Genomic DNA, 24180 nt, shown 5'->3' on the forward strand with positions numbered 1-24180 from the left:
CTTAAAATGCATTAATTATATTGATATTATCATATAGCTCTAAGACACCAGAGTAGTGGTGAACATACTAATAAGTGTTTCACATCTATAACTTTCATCAGGTCTCCTAAAGCCATTTAGGATACATAAAGCATTCTTACTGCCCTTATGACTTCCGCTGAGATTTTCAATTCTAGTTTAGAGAATTTTAGACAGGCAAATAGAAACAATAGAGTAATAGAGAAAAACAAATTGGTAAAAGTCAGAAAATTTAATCAAAGGAAAATTTAATAGTTGTAGGAAAACTGAAAAGAGAAAGATTCTCATTTTTATATCATGGAATGATAAAATTCTTTAACACAAGAAACAATGAGATTATTAAACAGACCTTAATGTACTTTTTGTTACTATTTTTTTAGTTTTATACTATGAAATAATTAATGCTCCTACAAACAAGTTATTGTAAATACTGATTAATACTCTGTAGCAATTGGCATAATTGTCTAGGTGTTCATTAGAATGATAGCAATCATTCTAATCACAGAACAGCTTTAACTTGCCTTGTGAGTTTCAGAACAGTATCCATTTCTCACCCATACAATAAAGAAGCTGGACCAGATGACATCTAAAGTTTCTGACAATTCTAAATGTTAATATTGCTATATAACTTAGCCAGTCTACTTTCTTTTTTTCTAAACTTCTTAAATCAGCATTTTCCCTAAAATTAGTGAAAGCTTTCCAAAATGCATCATGTTTTAGAAAATTAAAATTAAAATCTATTTCAGACTAGGAATTGAAAATAGCAATTTCCTTACAAATAAATCAAAGTCCTTTATTTCCCACCAACCACGTTTCTAAGAAAATGGAAGTATTTTTAAGATTCAGAAATCTATAAAACCTTTAAGAAACAGTTACTGAAAGTAAAACTAAAAAAAAAAAAAAATTCTCAAGAGCCTAGGTGGCTCAGTTGGTTAAATATTCGACTTTGGCTCAGGTAATGATCTTGCAATTTGGGATTTAAGCCCCACAGTAGGCTCTGTGCTGACAGCTCAGAGCCTGGAGCTTGCTTCAGACTGTATCTCCCTCTCTCTCTGCCCCTCTCCTGCTCGCACTCTGTCTCTCAAAAATAAACATTAAAAAAAATTTTTTTAAAGTCTCATTTCTTACTAAGATGAAGCTTTGTATTAGGAAGTTATTACAATAAAAAAATTAGCAAATTACCTATTTTTGGATGATCCACAATATTTGAAAAAATAACTCCTTTATTCTGTATAATTTTATACCATAATAACTTTCCTGAATTTCTAAAACGTATATGCAATTACTTTCACATACCTCTTCAAGGAAAGGTTTCATTAACCACTGCAAACACTGATTTATTAAATAAAATAGAAGTCCATGCTTTATAACTCAGCATTAAATTTCTCACAGAGAAATCAAGAAAGAATATTCCCTATCATAGATAGTTATTAACTGTCTTTGTTAAGTCTTCCAAATAATATTTCATAAAAGAAATCAAGTTAAGTGGGAGCTGCCTTTACAGATGATGCCTGTGCTTTGGCCATTCTTCGAACCAGTGCTTCTTGTCTTTTTCTTTGAATTTCTTCAGGAGAATATTTTTTATTTTTCTCTTCTTCCTCTAAAAATTAAACAAAATATAGATATTACTTTTATAGACTACACAGTCATCTTGAACATGAGTTTTAATTTTTTACTTTTATCATCCAGACTTGCCACACTGGTATAACTATTAAATCACACTAAACTACTAAATACGATATTTGATGTACAGATACAGTGTTCTAGGCCAAAAGAAAATCAAGTACTGATCAATCCGTTCCTATTTTATACACCTTTCACAGTGTGATAAAATTCATTTGATTAAAACTGTACATTTTGACTTCCCAGCATATAATTCTTATGAATAAAATCTAATTTATATAATTGACAAATGAGTATTTTTTAAGAACTAGAATTTTATTTTACTTTTTAGTTGTCTTAATGTTTTATTTATTTTTGGGAAAGAGAAAGAGTACGAGAGGGGGACAGCACAGAGCCTGATGCAGGGCTTGAACTTGTGAACCATGAGATCATGACCTGAGCCGAAGTCCAATGCCTAATAACATACTGAGCCACCCAGGTATCCCCAAAACCTGGGATTTTAGATGTTATATATAAACTTCAACAGAAAGGTAGTCAAAATATAATGAATTCAAATATCAACACCTTAAATAGTATACATTTACTATAAGCTGTATCAATATTCATGCTAATTTTTTTTCCTCTAGAGAGCTCTAAGATTTTCATTTTAGCCATTCAGGAAAAAATGTTTTAGAGTGATCCAGTGAAATCTATCATGTCAATAAATATATAATTCACTGTCAGATGTTTTTATTTGGAGGACACATTTTATATAAACATTAGAAAATTATTTCAGGGGCACGTGAGTGGCTCAGTCGGTTGAATGTCCAACTTTGGCTCAGGTTATGATCTCATGGTTCAGTTTGTGAGTTTGAGCCCTGCATAGGGCTCTCTGCTGTCAGCACAGAGCTGGCTTCTGATCCTCTTTCCCCCTTTCTCTGTCTGCCCCGCCCCCAGTCATGCTCACTATCTCTCTTTCTCTCTAATAAATAAACATTAAAAACATTTTAAAAAGATTATTTCAAAGAGCATTAATATCTGAATGAAAACTTCAATTCGAATGTCTTTTTAATATATAAAAATGTGAAGCATTCTGACATTCCTATGCAGCATATTTTAGTATGCTTTTAGTATACTTTAGGTAAATGTACTATAAAATAAACAATGTGTTTTAAATTAAGTAAATGAAAATAAAATTAAGTTTGATATTAGTAACATCCAATTCTACCTCTGCCAAAATACGGAGTTCTAATAAAATGAATTTAATTCCAGAGTTAAGTCACTTTGAGCTAAAATATTAGATTATCTATGTAATGCTAATAAGAATCAAACTTTGAAATTAGCAAACATATTTTCTCATTTAAATGATGTTTCAAAATTAAGACCATCATATTTAAGCAACCTTGTATTGGTAAAACTGTTTATGTTGTAAAATCTGTCTCTCATAGAATAACAATCTGTAGTACTGTTGGCAGAGAAGTATTATTTACACTAACATCTAGACACAGGTTTAGAATTTGTTCTAAGACATTTCTCTTATTACCTAAGGGAGATTATTTGTCCAAAATACATTATCTGTCTCCCCTTCCTTTCTTGGTATAATTGGAAATGGGAGAGGGTATTCAGGGTAAGAGAGAAATATTTCAGATAAACTCCCTAGATGACTCTGATGACTTATTTCCTAAACTTATTACCTCAAAGATTTGTAGCTATTTCTCCCTATAGAAAGATGCTACAAGATACTTTATAATTAGCTTGACTAATCATCTAATATTTTAGTCTCAAAGCTGAGAAATACAAGAAACTCAGAATTCACACATACACAGTTGCATTCAATTGACCACAAGTTTGGAAGGAAAACAGATTAATAATCCACGACAGCAGAAAAGAACATAGCTCCCTAAAACTGGGTTTACAACTAACATGGTGAAATTCTTGGAAAAATAATTTCAAATGATATAAAGTCACACCATGAAAATTTGATTTAGAGAGAGTCACCCTTTTCTCTCATCAGCCCTTCCTTTAGCTCATTCTGCAATAAACATACATGGCAAAGTTTCAAACTATTTCAAGGTACAAAGCAAGAGTGGCTCTTTTTTTTTTTTTTTTTTTTTTAATGTTGGTTTATTTTTGAGAGAGAGATACAGACCGTGATCAAGGGCAGAGAGAGGAGACACAGATTCTGAAACAGCACACAGCCTGATGCAGGGCTTGAGCCTAAGTCTGACACTCAACCGACTGAGCCACCCAGGCGCCCCAAGAGTGGCTCTTCTTAATCTTTATTATAAGGCAGAAATCAGGAAGGAAAAAAAAATTCTGTAAAGGGCCAGAAAGTTAATATATTAACCTCTGAAGGTCATATGGTCTCTTGTTGCAACTCTTCAGCTCTGTTATTGTAGCATGAAAACAGCCATGGACAATATAAATGATGTGACTGTGTTCAAACAAAACTTAGTTTATGGACAATGAAATCTATGTAATTTTCAAAGGTCATGAAATATTACTTTTCTCTTGATTTTCTCAACTATTTAAAATGTGAAAAACATCTTAGCATCCTGGATGTATAAAAACAGGCTCTGGGCTGGATGTGGATGGGCCATGGTTTACCAAACCCTGCCTTAAAACAAGGGTTAAATGGATTTTGTTTCAAAGATGTTCTCTAGAAAGTAGCTTGCTACAAAACAAAGTAAAATAAAGTGGAAACAATAGAAAATAGATTAATGTTAATTAGAAGATTAGGTACTATCAGTAAACTTAAAAAAATTGATAAGATAAACTGAAAGGCAGATTATCCACTCATAAAATATGCAGATAAGGTAGTAGATAGTTTTGGGAAAACTCAAATATTCCAGAGAGATCTTTAGTACTCTTTAACATAATTATAAATTTTTTTTTAATTTTTTTTTCAACGTTTATTTATTTTTGGGACAGAGAGAGACAGAGCATGAACTGGGGAGGGGCAGAGAGAGAGGGAGACACAGAATCGGAAACAGGCTGCAGGCTCTGAGCCATCAGCCCAGAGCCTGACGTGGGGCTCGAACTCACGGACCACGAGATCGTGACCTGGCTGAAGTCGGACGCTTAACAGACTGCGCCACCCAGGCGCCCCTCTTTAACATAATTATAACTGTATTTAAATAATTTCATGTTGAGAGTTTGGTTCAATTAAATACATTTTCTTAAATATAAATTTAAATTATTTACATGATTTATTTAAATAAAAATAAAAATTATAGATTAACAATTTTTAAAATTTCAAAATATCTAGGCTATAATATAGGGAAATATTAATTGTTGGTGTTGATAAGAATATAAATTGATGAAACTTTTTGGGAAGATTTAATGATATCCACTAAACTTCAAAACATTCTTACATCAATTTTTCAGTAATTAACAGATACAATCACAGGAGCATGCAGAAATTTATGTAGAAGTATATTCACTGGAGTATTGTTTGTAATGTAAAAAATGCAACCAAACTGAACTTCCTGTCAATAGAGAGGCAGTTAAATAGATCAAGGTACATCCATATAATAACATACTATACAGTCATTAAAAGGACTGAAGCAAAACTATACATAGAACTGGAAAAGAGGGGCGCCTGGGTGGCTCAGTCAGTTAAACATCCGACTTCGGCTCAGGTCATGATCTCATGGTACATGGGTTTGAGCCCTGCGTTGGGCTCTGTGCTGACAGCTCAGAGCCTGGAGCCTGCTTCAGATTCTGTGTCTCCTTCTCTGCCCCTTTGCCCTTCACCAAATTGCACTCTGTCTCTCTCTCTCTCTCTCTCTCAAAAATAAATAAACATTACAAAAAAACAAAACAAAACTGGAAAAGATAGCTATGTTAAGTGAAGGCAAAACCAAGTTGCCAAATAGTAGGTACATAGCATATAATTCCATCTGATAGATGTATAGGCATGCATACACACACACACACACACACACACACACACACACACACACACACACACACGGACATTTTTATATGCACAGAAAATGTTAAATGATGTATTCTAAACTGTTAGCTATGGTTTTCCTGAGGCATGGCTGTGCAAAAAGAGAAACTGGGAATTTAATTTTTCACTTCAAATTAATTTACTCTGCTTTCTTCTTAAACAACGAGCATATTACTGTTACGAGTTAAAAAAAAAAATCACTTAAATAGGAAAGTTGAGCAGTAATGCCAACAAAAGCACCATCTAGAATCTAAACAGAAAACAATGATGTAATGTTAAAAGAAGATAAAATCTCCCTCACCTTATTAGCACTGATCTACATAATAGATAAAAATCCTAATATTAGCCTGAAGTGAGGGAGACTGATTAAAAAACATCTGTAATTACAAGCTAGCATAGTAAATGCTATAACAGAAGTTAAAGCTGGGTATTGGAGAAACCCAGAGAAAGTGAACCTAAATTATTGAGCTGAATAAAAACATACTGTGTTTTAAAGGACAAATGGAAAATAGCCAGGCAGATTTGGTATATGCATGTGGGGGTACTATGTTTCGGTGAAGTAAATAGCATCTGTAAAAATGTAAGGCTGTGAGAAAGAACTGGACATTAGGAAGTACAAGTAGTTATGCCAGATACAGTGCCTTTTAAAAAAGATTACAGTATCAGTGAATAACAGATTTTTCACATTATATTACATGATATTCATTCAGATACTTACTAAACATCTTCTATGTGGGAGATGCTGTGGTAGGTCTAGGTATTCACAGATAAGACAGACAATAATCAATACTTAATTGCAAACTGTGATAAAAGAAATAAGAGAGATGATGGAAAATGACAAGGAAAAGACCTATAGATTGTTCAAGGTCTCTGTGAGAAGGTCATACTTAAACGGAGACCTAAGGATAAAAAAGCACCAACCAAAAGATGGATGGGGGTGGGGAAGGGGAGACAAACATCAGGAAGAAATAGTTTTAGTTGGGAACAGCATAGTCATAGCTCCTGAACTAGGAAAGAAACTATGCTGTTTGAGAACTGAAAGACAGCTAATGTAACTGAAACTTACTTGGTAAGTGAGGTAAAAAAGAAGGTAGGCAGGTAAGGAGTGATAATCCAGGGCCTTGCAGATCAGTGTAAAGTTGGAATATTATTTGAAAGATGATGGCCATCATTGAAGGCTGTGGTTAAGCACAAGAATGCCATGTTTGCCTATTTGTTTTTAAAAGATTATTCTACTGTTTGGAGACTAGTGTGGAAAAGAGATAAAAGAACTGCAGGAATCTAGTCAAGAAATGTTAGCTTGGATAAGGGTAGTAGAGGTTGAGTGAGGAAAATGGACAATTTTAAGATGTATTTTTCTGAGATAGAAACAATACAACTTGATAGAATTGTGGGAGAGGAATCAGAAAAATCAAAGATGACAGACAGGCTGTACTGAGTAAGCAAACTGCAATTCTAACCATCACAGCAAATGTGTTTAATTAGAATGCTCTGAATTTTCAAATATTGCTCACCTCAATGTTCTGCTAAACATAGGAGTATGATGAAGTTTTAAAACAATGAGATATTTAGTAAACATAATCTCTTGGAAATAAATAGATCTAAAAGTACAATTTCCTAGTAAATAATTCAGAAAACATTCAACAAATATTTACTGAATACCTACTATATGCTAGTCACTGAATTAAAAGCTGGGAATCTGATGCAGTCTTGTGAAAACATAAATCACCCCTCTTTGTATATTACAGCATAATTATTCCTAAGAGTCACTTTAAGAATTCTAGTTAAATGTCATACTTTTTTAATCTTACGTTACACAAATTCGATACAACAAATAACTAGGTTAGCTACTTTCCCAGGTGATAATTTTCAAACTACTTTATACATACCTTTTGAAGGTTGTTTCAAAGATTCAGAACGTTTCACCAAACACTGTTGTTGAATAGCCCTCCCACAAAACGAATGGACAGGAGTTTTATTTTTCTCCAAACCCTGTGTAATTTTGGTATCAGAAATACTTCCTGGTAGACAATTTTGATTAAACTGGGAAAGAATTTGAGAATTTTTCATCTTTGTAAATGTATACTTAGGAAATCTAACTGTTCTGTTAAGGCCACTCTGATCTGCATCTCTTGTGCTCCTATGGGACAGATGCTGAGTACTTAATTTCTTCTTATAAGTAGCAGTTTCTGTATTCCTATAATCTGAACTCACATTCAAACTTGAACTTCCCGTAAGAACTGACTGTGGACTTTTCACTTGTATTGGAACATCAGTGTTATTCCAGGAGAAATGCAGATTATTGATATGACAATTTGAGTTCTTGGAGTATATTGTCAAATTTGTTGTAGCACCTAAAAAACTTGGAGAATTTCCACAGATTTCCCTTTTATCCATCTTTACTGGTTTATTTAATTGTGAGCTATTTGTGAAAGATGTGTGCCCTGAAATGCTGCTGAGATTCAAATGTTTTGATTGCACCAACTGACTTTCTTGTTTAGATGTAGTAAATATGTTTTTGGCTCCATGTTTGGAACTATTATTGATCTCAAGTGTACTTTCTGGTATCTTGCTGCCCTTTCTAATGTCTTGTTGCTGAGTTAGTCTTTCAATATCATCACATGCTTGGTATAATAAATCATCATCTACATCATCTGCTTCCCAGGTATTCTCTAATTGATGGCATGCTTTAACAATTTCATTGGCAAATGATGGATCATTCCAGTCATCAAAGAAAGAACCTAACTTTGATGCATTAGTCTGATTTGTATTATAAACACTGGTTTCATTGCCCAAAGTTGCAGAGCCAAAAGGATTTATATTAGCAGGTGCTTTAAAAGACTGATTAAAAATGGACTTATTTTCTTGTTCATTAGAATATCCTGTGTTCAAAGTAGACTTTTCAAAAGTATTTACATTAGAAGTAAATTTAGTATGCATATCTTCTTTTACTTTTGTCAGATTAGATGCAACTGAACAGTCTTGAACAATTTTATTGAAAGATTTCTCAAGTTTCATCACATATCCACTGGATGGCAATTTGTTTGGTTCATCATTTGGATTTAGTGAAAAACTGTATTTTCCAGAATCTATTAATTCCTTGTTATGTGTCTTTGAAGGGAGATCTTGTACAATTTTTGAATCCCTTAACCTGGCACCTAGGCTTGTATTCATTCTTGACTTATGTTTATCACACTTATTGTTAAAGTTACAAATACTCTTTTGATCAGCAATCTGGGCTGTTTTAGGAGCTGGGGAAAGTTCATACATTTTGACATTTTGCATAACAAAAGGTTCATTATTTAGTAAGTTTTCCCAATCATCCTCAAAATCACTGGTAGGAAATGCATCAAGGTGTTTATTAAAAGCTTCTGGCTTCTCAGTGTAAGAAGTCACACATGGATTTGTCATTCCAAGAGTATCTACTTGACAAGAAAGTGATCCTGGGGTTTTATCTGGCAGTTTTTCAGTGACCAGAGTTTCATTAGTAATGATTTTCTCCTTTTTCAAAGCGCTTTTCTTTCCAAAGGTAGTATTACTGGTGTTCAAAAAAGCATCTGACAGATCTTGGCTGAACTGTCCACTACATTTCTGAGTAGAGCCATCAAAAATGGCATTAAAGGCTGCTTCAGCATTTTGGTCAAATGGCTTCTGACTGCTATTTTGATCATTTATCACAGACATTTTGGTGTTTTCTTCCATTGGGTTCTTCATTATAGCATTATCTATTTCTGGAACTATATCATGTAATAACTGCATCTGTACATTATCTTTATAATTACTTAAAGTCTCTGCTTCTGAAATTGTCTGAATAAAATCATGATTTCTCTTCTTTTGCTCTTGAATCACATCTAGCTCTTCCATATTTTTATCAAATTGCTTAGCCAATTTCATAAGTTCTTCCTCTTGATTTTGTGTTTTCAACCTATTAAACATTTAAAAAGTCATAATTAAGAAAGCTTCTAAGAGTCATTATAAATATTCAGTTGTTATCAAACATATTTTAATATATTAAAACTCAAAATTTCAACACAATTATTTTAAGTCTAAAGTTTTACATGTCAAAACTGAAAAAAGTAATTTCTAAATATTTTAATAGAGTAACAAAATCAAAGCAGAGTATTATTAAATATATTTACTCCACTGAATGTCAGAAAAGCTGAAAAGTTTGAACTTACTTTGTGCAGCTGATTTTTGCTCTTGATTTGCCTTTTGCTACACTAGGAGTACAAGGAATAGCAGAAGCACCAATCCACATGCCTAGCATGGAGTTTGTTGTTGGTTTTTCATCCTTTGGCAGAAGGGAAAAGAGATATGTTTACAAAGGAAGGAAAGAAGGGAAGGAGGGGGAGGGAGAGGGAGGGAAAAGGAGGGAGAGGGAAAGGGAGAGAAAGAAAAGAAAGAAAGGGAAAGGAAGGAAGAAAAAAAAGAAAAAGAAAGAAAGGGAAAGGAAGGAAGAAAAAAAGAGACAGAGAAAGAAAGAAAGAAAGAAAGAAAGAAAGAAAGAAAGAAAGAAAGAAAGAAAGAAAACCAAACTTTAACTACATTGAATTATCTTCCTAAAGCAATAAACTGTGGTAAGGTGATAGTTTACTAAACAAGCTCCAGAACAATGAGAAGTTGGAGGATGGCAATAACAAGTTGCAAGAAGTGATCCATTTATGTTTCAGGAAATGAAAATATTCAGAATTTGTAATTCCTTATTTTCAAAAAAATTAACTTCTAAGAATTTAACAAGTGCATATTTAATGGCAAAGGCATAGTTATTATCAAAAGAAAACTGACTTCCTAAGAATAAAGAGAGATTCATATGGAATTCTTTCTATATCACCTGATTCTCCATATTTTCACTATCCCCATCATAATCTTTATCTAAAGTTGGACAATCCATGTTGACCTGAATTGGGAACACTTAGAATTCAGGTCAGCAGGACTGCACTAACTCACAAATGAGTTAGAAAGTGCAAGGTTAGAACTAATGCTAAGAATAAGGCAGGAATAAGAACAAAAATAAGTAGAGAAAGGAGAAAGAGAAGTTTGACCACTATGAAGGATAGGAAAAAGCCATTTTAATCCTGGATATTTTTGCTATGTGTTTCAGTCATCTGATCAAGCAAAAAATTAGAAAATGAGTTTATTCATTAGTTACAAACCAAACCAACAAATCAAATAGGTTAACCATTTTCTACTCTATTTTTGTACTTAGAATGAACACAGTACTCAGAATGAACATAATATCACACAAGGTAAAAATAATCTTATCACTAGATTATAGGATACTTGAAGGCATGGAATGATCTTATGATTATTATAGTTCAGCATCTAACAAAATGCTAGGCATAAAGAATATATCAGTTTACATTTATTTGCTAGGTTTAGGTGAAAAGATCCCTACAACTTGATACTTTAAAATCCTCAATCAACAAGCAGTTTAGCAGTTTTCTTAGATGTCCACTTGAACCTAGATTTTAGTTTCACAAAATACTCCAGTAAACCAGTAAGTTTACTTTTAGACTCTATACATTTCCACTTTTGTTTCAACAACCTTGAATTTAGGGAAAATAACATTCTTAATGATTTAATTATGGGCACTTTGTCCATTTACCAAGTATTTTAAAATTAATTGACTTTTTTAGAGAATAAAGGTAGGACAGCTTTATATGTCCAATTTTATGTATACAAGGGCCCTTGTATGTTTTTATATTAATTATATTTTTAAAATGTCTTTAATAATAATTGCATAATTCATTGATTTCCAACTACAATCCAGGTGTTATAAGGTATCTGAACATATTACTTCATTTACTCCTATATACAGTGTGTAGTTGTATAAAAATAATGAAAAAATATACATCTTCAAACAAACACCATATGAAAAGTATCCCTGAAGAAAGTGAAATGATTGTCCACTGAATATGGAAGTGCATATTTTAAAAAAATGTCACCTCTGAAAATACCAAGGTGACTTAAATAACTATTTGAGGGGGTAACTCACCTAAAAATAAAAAGCATGACTATGTCATTATGAGAACATGTCAGTCTTTTTAAAAGACCTTGATACTACCAAATATCTATAGGCTTTAAAAGTGCTTAGTTGAAAAAAGTAACATTTAAAAGCAACTAATTTCACTGTATTTTTTCTTATATACAAGTTACAACTTGCATATTGTTGCCACTTCTTTATGTGAGCTATTATTTCCAGCCCACTTAGGTAAAGGGTCCAGTAATTTACTCAACTATCTTTTTATCACAATTTAAGCTGGCCAGCCCAAACACATTTTATATGCTTCTTTCATGTGAAACCCACAACTAATGAAGATCTATTGTTAACTTATGAAGTAAATAGTATCATGGCATAAAAGCTATTTAACTACTGAACCATATGTAAAATAAATTTCTATGACATGCCAAACATGGAATGCAGAGCTAGTAGCAACATAGTTGTTTTGACTGTGCTAACTGTAATTTCGGATGTTTTATAGCCACTAAAGAAAACTTTATTTCCTGTCTCCTTCACCTGGATGACGGTGATTCCTTGTAACCACAGTTTGGCCCAGCGCCATCTATTGTTTACCATAAACAATAAACCCTTGATAAGGGTATGTCAAGGAAAAAATCCCAAACTAAAATGTTTTCTAGACTTAAATATTGTTAAATAAGAAAAAGAGAGAGAAGAGGATCAAAACAGAGGTTGACTTAAACTTTATATTTCTTTCTTTCTTTTTTTTTTTAAAGTTTATTTACTTTGAGAAAGAGAGATAAAGCGTGAGCAGGGCAGGGGCAGAGTGAGGGAGAGAGAACCCAAGCAGACTCCATGCAGTCAGCAGAACGCCATGCAGGGCTTGATCCCATAAGCAAAAGATCATGACCTGAGCCAAAACTAAGAATCAGAAGCTTAACTTAACCAACTGAGCCACCCAGATGCCCCTGAACTTGTATTTCTATTTCATTCAAGCAGTACAGGAACTGAAACAAAGAGAAAGAAACTTTTGAAGATGATTCTATGATAGCAAATAACTATCATAAACTATAACATAACCTTACATTTATAGTGCTCTTTAGTTTACAAAGAATTTTTAACTAATTTATTGCTCCTAATAGTCCAATGGAGAGGGCAAGACAAGTACTAATTCTGGTTTATAGCTGAATGAAGTTCTGAGAACTTAAGTGATTTGCGTATGGTCACTCAGTTTAGGAGGTGGACTCAGAACTGACTCCAAATCTAGTGTTCTTTCCACTTTTATGAATGTTGCTCAATGATCTTATTAGTCCACAAGTATTAACAAGAGCAATTTTAATGGGGAAAAAGTAGGCTGTAGACCGTAAACAAATACCACTCACAAAAAACTTAAAAGTTTAAATTTTTATTTTTTGATTCTATTATTTTAGTAACTTTAAAAATGAGGCCATATATGGTTGAACAACATTAAAATAAGTACAGGGGCACCTGGGTGGCTCAGTCGGTTGGGTGTCTGACTTCAGGTCATGATATCACAGTTTGTGAGTTCAAGCCCCGCATCAGGCTCTGTGCTGACAGCTCAGAGCCTGGAGCCTGTTTCAGATTCTGTGTCTCCCTCTCCCTCTGCCCCTCCCCGACTCACACTCTGACTCTCTCTCAAAACTAAATAAAAGTTAAAAAAAAAATTATAAAAAAAATAAACACAAAGCTCTAGTCGAATTTCATCACTAAAAAAATTAAAGTAAGATACATTCTTAGGAAAACATATATTACCAATTATACATTATGTCCCATTTTTCAAAACCTACATTTCAGTAGTAGAAAAGGTAAAAGTAACCTTTACTGCTCTATTTTCAGAAGAACTGTAAAAGACCAAATATTTCTCATCCAAGTGAACTATATGTGGGCCTAGTAGCATAATTTTCACGGTTTTTAAATAAACTACAAACCTAGTGATATTTACCTGAGGAGCAATACGATTAACAATATGTGAGATTTCATCACTATCAGTAGTGTAAATCTGTTTGCTTCTTCCTTTACCTAAAGAAACAAAAACATTTCTATAAATTGTAAACAAAAAACTTAATTTTTAAAAACAGCAGTCACTTCTTAGAAAACAATTTTAATTAGCATGGTTTAGATCACTGTGCACTGACATCACAAGCATATCATAACAATCACGGAAGATTCTCAAAAAACTTCTGTTGTATAAAAGTTCCTGCTACTACCTGACTGAAATTCTATAGTTAAATCCTAATCATTTACCAAATATTTACCCAGATAAAAATGCTAATTAATAATAAATTACCTAACTGTTTTGTCATTGGAGAATTTTGATCCCAAAAGATATCATTCTGTCCATCTGGATCATTAGGAGAACTGAAGGTAGATGACAATAAATCCATTTTCAGCACTCTCTTTGGTGTTTCATACCTTTCTAAGTAAAATAAAGATTAAAAAACAATTGTTGCATTGCAAAGCATTACTTTACTTCATAATACCCCAATGTCAAATATCCCTTAGATTACTTTTTATGGTACAATTATAAAATTTTCTGAGATGATATTACTCTAACCACAACTGAAATATTTCACATAAAAATCCTTGTAATACTTGACAAATTTGACATTGTAAATAGCAAGCATTTTAAGATAGACTAGTAGCTCTATGAATGTGTAACAGTGTATGATCTAATCACTTCATTCATTACCACTGGAACTTGGAGGCTTTGGGAACCACCTATAATTTATAGATACATTTCAAAAACCAAACGGCTCCCAGCAGTAAAAGTCTGTTTAGCCCTTTCATCAACTCTATCCTACTTACACTAATTACTTTAAAAAGCTTTAACGACCCATTTCTTGGTTAGTTTTGTCTAGTTACACTTTTACATTTCTTCAAAGAAATGTTGTTCTTTCCAAAACTGCTTTATGAGAGTAAACTAAAGACAAGGTAACAAAAGCCGACTTTTAAGAACACACTGTAAGAGCATTTGTTTGAAGTGCAGTGCCTACCAGGATTTATTAGAAATCCTTAAAAAATGGAACACCAAAAACTGACCAGAATATTCGGGGGCCCTTAGTTTCCTACTTTGAGGGCCAGCATACACAGGAACTTCCGGCTTATTCGTAATCAGGTGAGACATCACCAAAGCTTTGAGGAAAGAGATAGATACGGCTTTTCGTATGACCCCTCCACTTAAGCAAGTCAGGGCAAAAGTTTAAGCGGGGAGGGGAATAAGTCTCCTGGGAGCAAGGTGAAGGCAGCAAGTCTATCCGATAGCTCTCCTCACTCTGCCACTGCTGATGACTGGAGGAGCAGCCTAGAAATAGCCGCCCTTCCTCAAACAGGTAAATCACAGGACCTATTTCTGTAGCGGCGGCAAGGGAGTGGTCAAACCGAACGGGGCAGAGCTCAAACTCGGGGGTAGTGGCGTCGTGTTCCTTTCGGATTCACGAGGGGAGAAGCCCAGAGAAAGGAAAACACTTCAGACTCCACCCCCACCCGCACCCCAGGTTTCGCCTTGGCAAGCGGGCTGTGGGGCTGCAGCGCACAAGCCCGGAGAGGCCGCGTTGCCGACGTCTCACCCTCGGGGTTACTTTTACTGCACGAAGCGGCTGCTGGAGGCTGCTCTTGTTGTGGCACGGGCCGGGGAGACCTCTCTCCGGCCCTGCGGAGCCCTGAGCCGCGGGCCGACCTCAGCCGCCTCTTCCCTGGCTCGACCACCGAGCTGCATTCCTCAGCCGCCGCCGCTTTGGGCGGCGTGCTCTTCAGGCCAGGGCTGTCCCCATGTTTCCTTCGCCGACTCATTGCCTGTAACCCCCCTCCGCCAGCCGCTCCTCCTTTCACATTTTGTAACGGGAGGAGTAAAGCAATGAAACTACAAGCGGGTCTCCGCGCCAACGGCCGCCGCCATTTTGGCCGATGGGGCGCTCGTAAGAGGCGGCCGCTGATTGGTTGCGTCCGGGCGCGGGGTGGAGCGGTCAGGGTGCCAGGGCTGGGCGCTTCCGCAGCCCGCCTCCAAGACCGCTAGGCTCTGCTAGGTCTCCTGGGATTGGAAGTGATTGTAAAAGGGGCAGTGATCTGGTCGCAGTGTGAGCGCGTGTGAGGTGGAAAGGAAATGGAGTCTACTGGCATCTCTTTACTGAATTGACGACAGGAATTACGCATTACTCAGATTTAGATTATTGTGGGTTTTATTATTTTAAAGAAGAGGTAATTAGGAAGGACAAATTAAGCTATTTTTTCATAGGTGATATGTGGTTAGAAAAATCCAAAAACTGGGGTGTCTGGGTGGCTCAGTCGGTTAAGCATCTGGCTTCGGCTCAGGTCATGATCTCTGGGTCTGTAAGTTCGAGCCCCTTGCCGGTCTCTGTGCTGACAGCTGAGAGCTTGGAGCATACTTCAGCTTGTCTCCCTCGCTCTCTGCCCCTCCGCCACTCATGCTCTCTCTCTGTCTCTCAAAAATAAATAAAGGTTAAAAAAGAAAGAAAAATCCAAAAACTGTAGGAAAATTATTAAATTTGTAAATTAATGTAACGGAATTGCAGGTACGAAGTAAATATTCAAAGATCGGTTATGATTGAATATATTGGGAACAAGCATAACATTGATTTTTAAAGAACTATGATTTCTAATAGCATACAAAATCTCAAATAACTAAAAATAAATTTAACCAAAATTGCAACACCCCTACAGAGAATTATGAAATATTTTTGAAAGAAATTGATGACCTAACTACAGTTGACCCTTGAGTATGACAAGTGTTAGGGGTGCTGACCCCTGCACAGTTGAAAATTCACTGTAACTTTTGATTCCTCCCAAACTTGTATTAGCCTGCTGTTGACTAGATGCCTTTCAATAACATGAAGCTGATTAACACATATTTTGTATGTTATTTGTATTATGTACTGTATTACAATAAAGTAAGCTGTAGAAAAGAAAGCATTATTAAGAAAATGATAAGGAAAATACATTATAGTATTGTCTTTATAAAAAAACAAAAACAAAGAACTATATGAGTAGACCTGCACAGTTCAAACCCATGTTGTTCAAGGGTCAACTATGAATGGAGGATTACACCATATTCATGGATTGTGAGACTCAATATTGTTATGTCAGTTCTTCCCAAATTGATTCTATGCAAATCCATTCAAAATTGCTGTGGGTGTATGTGTGTAGGTTTGTGGATTGGGTGTGTGTGAGTGTGTAATATGACAAGTTTATTTTAAAATGTATGGAAATGCAAAGCACCAAAAATACCCAAGAAACTTAAAAAAAAAAATCCAAGAAATTCTTGAAGGTCCCTTGAAGATTAATAAAGTTGGATATGTACCCTGTATCAAGACCTATAAAGTTATGGTAATTAAGACATTGTGGCAATGGTGAAAGGAGAGGCAAACATGAAAGAAACAGGATAGATGGCTCAGAAACAGACCTTTACATAAATGGACACTAGATTTAAGACAAAGATGATACTTCCAAGCAGTGGGACGAGGACTTTTTCATAATAAATAGTGCTTGGGTGATTTGATATTCGCTTGGGGGAAAAAAAAGAAACTTAGCCTCTACCTCAAACCATACTCCAAATCGTGTGCAAGGTGATTATATATTTAATTGTAGAAGATAAAATAATTAGTGTTCTAGGAGATGATATAAATTGTCTTAATAACAGGAATGATCTTTAAATTAAAGAAAAATGTCACCAATTATAAAGAAAATATATATGTATAATTTTGATGACATTAAATTGATAACTGGAGAACTTCGGTCTATTGGAAGACAACATTAGGGAATGAAAGGCAGGGCACAGATTGGAAGAAGATATTTACCAGATGCCAAATTAGGGCCCATATGTAAAATATATGAAGAACTGATATAAATCACTGAGAAAATGATTGACCACCAATAAGAAAAACAGGTCAGATACCTTAGCCTGCTCTCCCAAAGAAAATCTCAGTGATCAACAAACTTGTATAAAGGTGCTCAACCTCATTTGTAATGAGGAAAATGAAAAAATAAAACCCTAACATGATATTCCTCAACACCCATCAGAATGGTTAAAATCAAGAAAACTGTCAATAGTGGTGTCAAGGAAGGGAACCAGAGAAGAGGCTACAGCACTAGCCAACACCTTGATTGCAGCCTGTGCAGGACCCAGAGCCTGTGGACCCAACCAGTGGGAACTGTCACATACTGCTAGAGAGAGTATTTTGGTACAACAACTTTGGAAAACAGTTTGTGGTCTAGAAATCCCACTCCTAGAAATATAACCAATGGGAATACGTGGACTGTGCATCAAGATACATTTTAGAAAAGTGTTTTTAGCAGTAAAATTTCAAAATTACCTCATACTGGAAGCCAACCAAATGCCCTTCAAGAGTACAGTGGGTAAATATATTGAGCTATATTTGCTCAACAAAATGCTGCACAGCAACTCAAAAGAAGAATTACAACGCCTTGCAACAATGTGGAAAATCTCATAAAGTTGAGCAAAAGAGGCCAAACTCCCAGGCTCTTCCTTCCCAAGGATGCTATATAATCTATTTACAGAAATGTAAATAGGTAAGGTATTATTAGGGATGTAAGTTTATGTGTTAAAATTATAAAGAGCAATCAAGGAAGCGATTACCATGAAAGTCAGGATAAAGGTTACTTTGGGGAGGGGAGAAGGGACAAGGATCAGAAGAGAATGGGGGGCATGGATGATCTGGTGTGTTGGCTTTGTTGTCTTATTCTAATTGTGATTTTGTGATAATTTATTGAGCTGAATATGTTGTTCTGTGTACTCTTGTGTGTATACATTATCAATAAAAATATTTTTTTTTCAACGTTTATTTATTTTTGGGACAGAGAGAGACAGAGCATGAACGGGGGAGGGGCAGAGAGAGAGGGAGACACAGAATCAGAAACAGGCTCCAGGCTCTGAGCCATCAGCCCAGAGCCTGACGCGGGGCTCGAACTCCCGGACCGCGAGATCGTGACCTGGCTGAAGTCGGACGCTTAACCGACTGCGCCACCCAGGCGCCCCAATAAAAATATTTTTTAAAACTTAATGTGAGGCAAAAATCTTTGTTTCCACCTGGGAACTGAAATGCATTTCTTCTTTGTAATTTACTCTCTTTTCATTCTTCAGTTTGGCTGACAGAAATCCTAGAAGTAAATCTGAGGTTCAGTTCTAGCAATTACATAAACCATTGTGACCAAGTATTTCCATTCTTTTTCCTCAGTCCTTGACTCTCTACTAATATTTCCCTTGCCATGATTGTTTTTAATATCCATATTTTAAAACCATTATTTAGTTTTATGTATTTATACCTGGATATGACTACTTGGAAGGTTACATCTCTTAAAATTCACATTAACTTGAAACTCCAATTGTTTAAATTAGTAGGAATAGTGATTTCTCTTGGGAATCTCTCCTACCTACCTATCAACTGGCCAAGAATCCCAGAAGCAGAAGAAAAAAAAAAAAAGTTCATGTTCGTACAACACTTAATTAAATAGATGGCATCATAACTATCTAAAAGACTTGATTTATCAGAAAAATATCCAACTCACACTTAGAAAATAATTAAAAGAGTTTGAAGAATTTAATATTGCCTATAGGAGTAATAACCATGTGGTAATCCTTTAAAGCATATTAATACCGCAAATAGAATAACAATGAATAATTGCCCATAACTGTCCAAATTCTATTGTGCCCAAGTAACCCTTGTAAAAAGAAACAACTGGAGCCCGAAAAACAGACATGTGTTGTTGCCTTAGCATGCCCAAGATGGCTGTGATTGTAGTCATTATGTGGTAGGAAGCTCTCATAAGTTTTAGCTTGGAAGTTACTTAATTCACACAATCTGTTACAGTTCTAAATGTAGTTGAAATTAAATGTACTTCCTAAATATAGCTCTTGAAATAAGTACAGTACAATTAACGGCTTGATAAAAAGGTTTTAAAAAATAAAAGATAGCTCTCCTAGACCTTTGAATGCAATATGATTAAACATGCCCAAACTTAGCATTTCTAGGCATTTGAATATGATGCACATATAAGTAAGGTTGAATACAACCAAAAACTTTTTAATAAACCAAAGTTGAACTCTTAACTTGTTTACTTGCAGGAATTATCCATAAGCTTGGCAGTGATTATTAAACAAAAAATAATCAAGAGTCTACGTGTAGTAATTGCCTTGTCACTTCTATCACAATGATAACTATCTGCTGGATGGATGGCTAATTGTGAGAAGTCTTTGCATCAAGAAAAGAAAATAATAAAAATCATAACGTGCTATCATGTAGCACAGTGTGTGTGTAGAGCCCAACCCCAGCTCAGAAAATATCAGATACAACTGGAAGAATCTGAACAGACAACAAAATGAGTAGAGAATTTTCTTTACAGTCCAGTTGCTATGTTTCTAAAATATACCCCCAAATGAGCCTGAGTACATATGGGGCTTATTTTTCCTCAGTCCTGACCTACTAGCAATTGTAATTAAAATCACCTACCATGCCCATCCTTCTTCTGAGGGAACTGCTTCATCAAGAGCCTCTGCTGCATTTAGTCCCACCAGGTGGTCCCCATCAGGTAAAACTGACTGGACTAGATTGGGCACTTGATTTTGGGAACGAATCCATAGGCTGGCTCTCCATCTCTGACTATCCCCCAAAATACATTGAGACAATCATATTTCTTGGAGATTTGAAGTTAAGAATTTGTTAGAGGACCTTGTACAAAACCATGGTGGGGCTGCACAAACTATGAGAAAGCCCATAGATAGTGGAATAGGAAAAAGGGGCAGTGTTATCTGACAGGACCACTGCAATGAATATGTAGACTCCAGATACTTGGAAACTGAACATTCAGCCCCAGTGTCCCAAAGCCAGGTTCTATTGTAATTCCAGTCCTTTTCTTTTTCAAAACAGGCCCATACAGTGAACTTCCTTTCCTTGAGCTAGCTAGTTAGCCAGTTAGTCTGTATTCCTTAGATCCACAAAAGCTGAACTAAAACAAAGCTTGGGATCAACAGTTAACAGTCTAATTGTTTCTCAGTTTTTATTAGAAGGCACAAATTGGGAACACAGAAATGCCAGCTGCTAAATACATTTACTTTAAATGCTGTTTGCAAAGCACAATACCAAAACTATTTTCAAGGACAAGATGGTTGCTGTAAACGTTGGCAAAATCATGCTTAATTATAAAAGATTTAGGCAACTTTTTATAATAAGTTAAAGGAATATTATTTTGAAAAGTTCAAAACAGAATGTAACAGAATCCCATTTAAAGATGGAGTTGGGAGCTAAAATATTTTAGTGATTCATCTGAATCTGAGACAAATTATAGTGGGCACTGTCATCTGAAATCACTTTATTTTTATTTTTATATTTTTACATCTCTTGGCTCACTATTGTTAAAAAGACTTAAAAGTGTAGCAAATATAGACTGTATTTGCTTGCCTTTCCAACCCATACTCCAGGATGATGTTTCAACCTCTGTTTTAAAGCTTTCCACAATTTCCTTACCTTCTCAACCCGCCAATCCCCTTTCCTTGCTGGCCTCCAACTTTGAATCAATTATGCCACTTGCTTTCTTAGCTCCTACAAGTGAGCTATTCACTAGGTTGGAGAGGTTTCCAACTGTGCCATCATGAAGCAATAGTCACCAGATGAACTTTCAGTGGCATAAGACAAAGTATCACTGATCAGCAGAATTCATGCTTCCATTCTCTGAAAAAGTGATTCTGAATTTCCACCACTGTCTACGTAAGAACAGCTACCATGAGAAAAATGAAGGGTTTAAGTACTAAGAATGGGTTCCTTTAAATCTTACATAAAATTTCATAAGGAAATAAACAAGATTTGGAATGTTTTGGTAATCACTCTACAGTACCTTACATACTTCCTGAAATCTTCACCACAATCAAGGTAATGAATATATCCATCACTCCAAAAGTTTCCTTGTGTCCCTTTGTATTCCTTTTGTTTGTAATATGTAAGATTATAGAATTTACTTTTCATTAATGGCTGTGTTTAACAATTAGCTAGCATAATTCCTAAAAATTTAATAATCAGCTCTTAAGAGCTAAGATCAGCTGGCTATAGTACATCACTGATATTCTTACCTCTCATTCTCCTCTCTCTTAGTGAGTTTAAGTAAATCTCAGTTCCTTCAACTTATCTGCATTATTACCTATTTGTCTAAGCTTTCATCAGTTTTAAGCCTCCCAATTCAGTGATTGAGCTCAGAACTGGACCTGGAGAGTCCTACTCTGTATGTTACAGGATTAAAAATGAAACCAAGCTGTAAATGTTAAAGGAAGGGAGAGCCTGGGGCATTTTCCTAGGGCTGAGAAATTAGAAAGTTTCTGGGAAGGCTAGCTCCAAGTAGGAAGGGACCCTTTCTAACTGAGGGACCCTTGGGAGATCTCTCTGTAGATGTGGGAGGCAGGAAGAAAGCAAAGCACGTTACTTAGTTCTGGAGTGGGACATATTTTTTGTACGCCATGCTTTCTGCAGGCACCACTTAACAGTACCACTAATTGAATTCAATGCCACTGATTATTTCAGTAGCAACCCCCATTGGGCCTGTATCTACCCAGGAATAATGGTTGTGGGTGTCGAAGAGGTAATTTAAAGAGATATTTTCCTCTACTGCTTTAAGTGAAAACTTGGAGGGTGGGGACCTGAGCAGCCCCAAAATGTCTTATTCAGGCTTAATTCTTTTCCCTGACTATACTGGAATCTAATTGTCATCTATGTGTTTCTGCTTTTTCTAATTAAAAAAAAAATTTTTTTTTTTTTTTTATTTATTTTGGAGAGACAGACCAAGCAGGGGAGGGAAAGAGAGACACAGAATCTGAGGCAGGCTCCAGGCTCTGAGCTGTCAGCACAGAGCCCAACGCAGGGCCGGCACCCACAAACTGCTAGGTCATGACCTGAGTGGAAGTCGGATGCTTAACCCACTGAGCCACCCAGGAGCCCCTATATATTTCTGCTTTTATGAATAGCAGGAAGATGGCCTGGTTTTTAAGATTGCACTTGGCTCTTTTTTGAGCAGCAGCATCCGGATCATTCACTCTGCCACCATAATTTTAACTTAAAACACTTCTAAACTGTACTTGAGACTATTACAAATTTGTTTATTTTGCAGTAAATAAAATAATAAAATCTTCTTAAAATTATTACAACAATTAATAGTGTTTAGATTAGCTCAGCCAAATGCATACTTTTGGGGATGCTAGAAGTGTCCTAGAGGCAAATGGTTCTTTTAGTGAATGGTTCATTTGTACAGAATACTCTGGCCAGAGCTGAAAATGGCTTTTAATTGTTTAGGAGTGAGATTACAGCATTTAAAACATTAAAGTTTTAAATAACATTTTAGATCGATGTGAATGTAAAAGGATAGAAAAGTAGTTAAATTGCAGTTTATATTACAAAGTAACTCTCCTCATATCAATTCAGTTACCAGCATAAGAAAATTTTCCTTTCAATACAGCTTTTCCTGTCTTTCAGGCTAATGGAAAAAATGATTGGTGTATTTCAAGTGAATGTAAAGGACTCTTTTGGCTCTGGTCTAGTATCAATATTCTGGGTAACAGTGTTGGAGAAAATTGGGCCCTGGGGGTTGTCATCTCATTGGCATGAAACGTATGGAAAACACACATACATTTATTCTGTTGTTGAACTATTTTCCTAAGCCTGTTACTATGGCTTCTAAGTGCATCAACAGGCAGGCCCCTTTACATGCTGCTCTTCACATCTCCAAATGCTCCCTGTCCTTTTAGTCATCGCTATTCAGAGCAATGTGGAAGAGCAACCCAGGTTTCACCTGGGAGCTTATTAGAAATGCAGAACCTTGAGCCTATCCCTGACTGCTGAATCAGAATCTGCATGGTTACAGGATCCCCAAGTCAGTCATGACTGCAAAAAAGTTTGAGAGGTGACCATCTACATGGACTTTCCCTAGTAATTTTGACCGCAATGATTCATGCCTCTTTTTTCTGAACTCCCACCTTACCTTTTGTCCATTCTGCATGATTTAGCATTTGATTATATAATCCTATGTTTCTCACTAATTATTGGACATATGCAAATATTATTTCCCTGACAATATTGTGAGCTCTTTGACCAGGGGTTGGTAAAATTCTCTAAAAGGGAGGCACCTGGGTGGCTCAGTCGGTTGAGCAGCTGACTTTGGCTCAGGTCGTGATGTCACAGTTGGTAGGTTCGAGCCCTGTGTTGGGCTCTGTGCTGACAGCTCAGAGCCTGGAGCCTGCTTGGATTCTGTGTCTCCCTCTCTCTGTGCCCCTCCCCTGCTCTCACTCTGTCTCTCTCTCTCTCTCTCTCTCTCTCTCTCTCAAAAATAAATAAACATTTAAAGAAATTTAAAAAAAATTCTCTAAAAGGCCACATGGTAAATATTTTAGGCTTTGCAAGCCACATGGTGTCTCAGTTGTATATTCTTTTTTGGACTTTAAAAATTAAAATATATTAGGTAGAAAGTCATGCAAAAACAGACCCTAGTATACATTTGATTTGTGGGCAGTAATTTGCCCACCCCTACCCTTGGCAAGGCCAGAGTTGTATGTTGGGCTTTTGGTACAATGCTGTTATGGAGGTTTGCAATCAATGCTTATTTAGTGGGTTGTTAC

General features: G+C 35.6%; 1 protein-coding gene across 7 annotated transcripts; it reads right to left on the reverse strand.

Annotated features, from left to right (window-relative positions):
- Nucleotides 1–1223: 1223 nt before the first annotated feature.
- ETAA1 (ETAA1 activator of ATR kinase) lies at nucleotides 1224–15495 on the reverse strand. Of its 7 annotated transcripts, XR_005785439.1 has the most exons (8): nucleotides 15125–15495; nucleotides 14598–14690; nucleotides 13846–13974; nucleotides 13501–13577; nucleotides 9757–9869; nucleotides 7468–9503; nucleotides 6297–6379; nucleotides 1506–1618 (listed from the first exon to the last, which is right to left on the reverse strand). XR_005785439.1 is itself a non-coding variant. In XM_040458229.1 (7 exons), the coding sequence occupies exons 1-7, from the start codon at nucleotides 15345–15347 to the stop codon at nucleotides 1500–1502; spliced, it is 2790 nt and encodes a 929-aa protein (XP_040314163.1). In that variant the 5' UTR covers nucleotides 15348–15495; the 3' UTR covers nucleotides 1224–1499. The 7 variants fall into 7 exon arrangements, 6 of the variants coding, with proteins under 6 accessions (XP_040314163.1, XP_040314164.1, XP_040314167.1 ...); XM_040458229.1 differs by lacking the exon at nucleotides 6297–6379 and having other exon boundaries at nucleotides 1224–1618; XM_040458231.1 differs by lacking the exon at nucleotides 1506–1618 and having other exon boundaries at nucleotides 5360–6379.
- Nucleotides 15496–24180: the final 8685 nt, after the last annotated feature.

The sequence above is a fragment of the Herpailurus yagouaroundi genome, unplaced genomic scaffold, assembly GCF_014898765.1.
Source record: "Herpailurus yagouaroundi ecotype Mexico unplaced genomic scaffold, PumYag 221, whole genome shotgun sequence".
Lineage (NCBI taxonomy): Eukaryota > Metazoa > Chordata > Mammalia > Carnivora > Felidae > Herpailurus > Herpailurus yagouaroundi.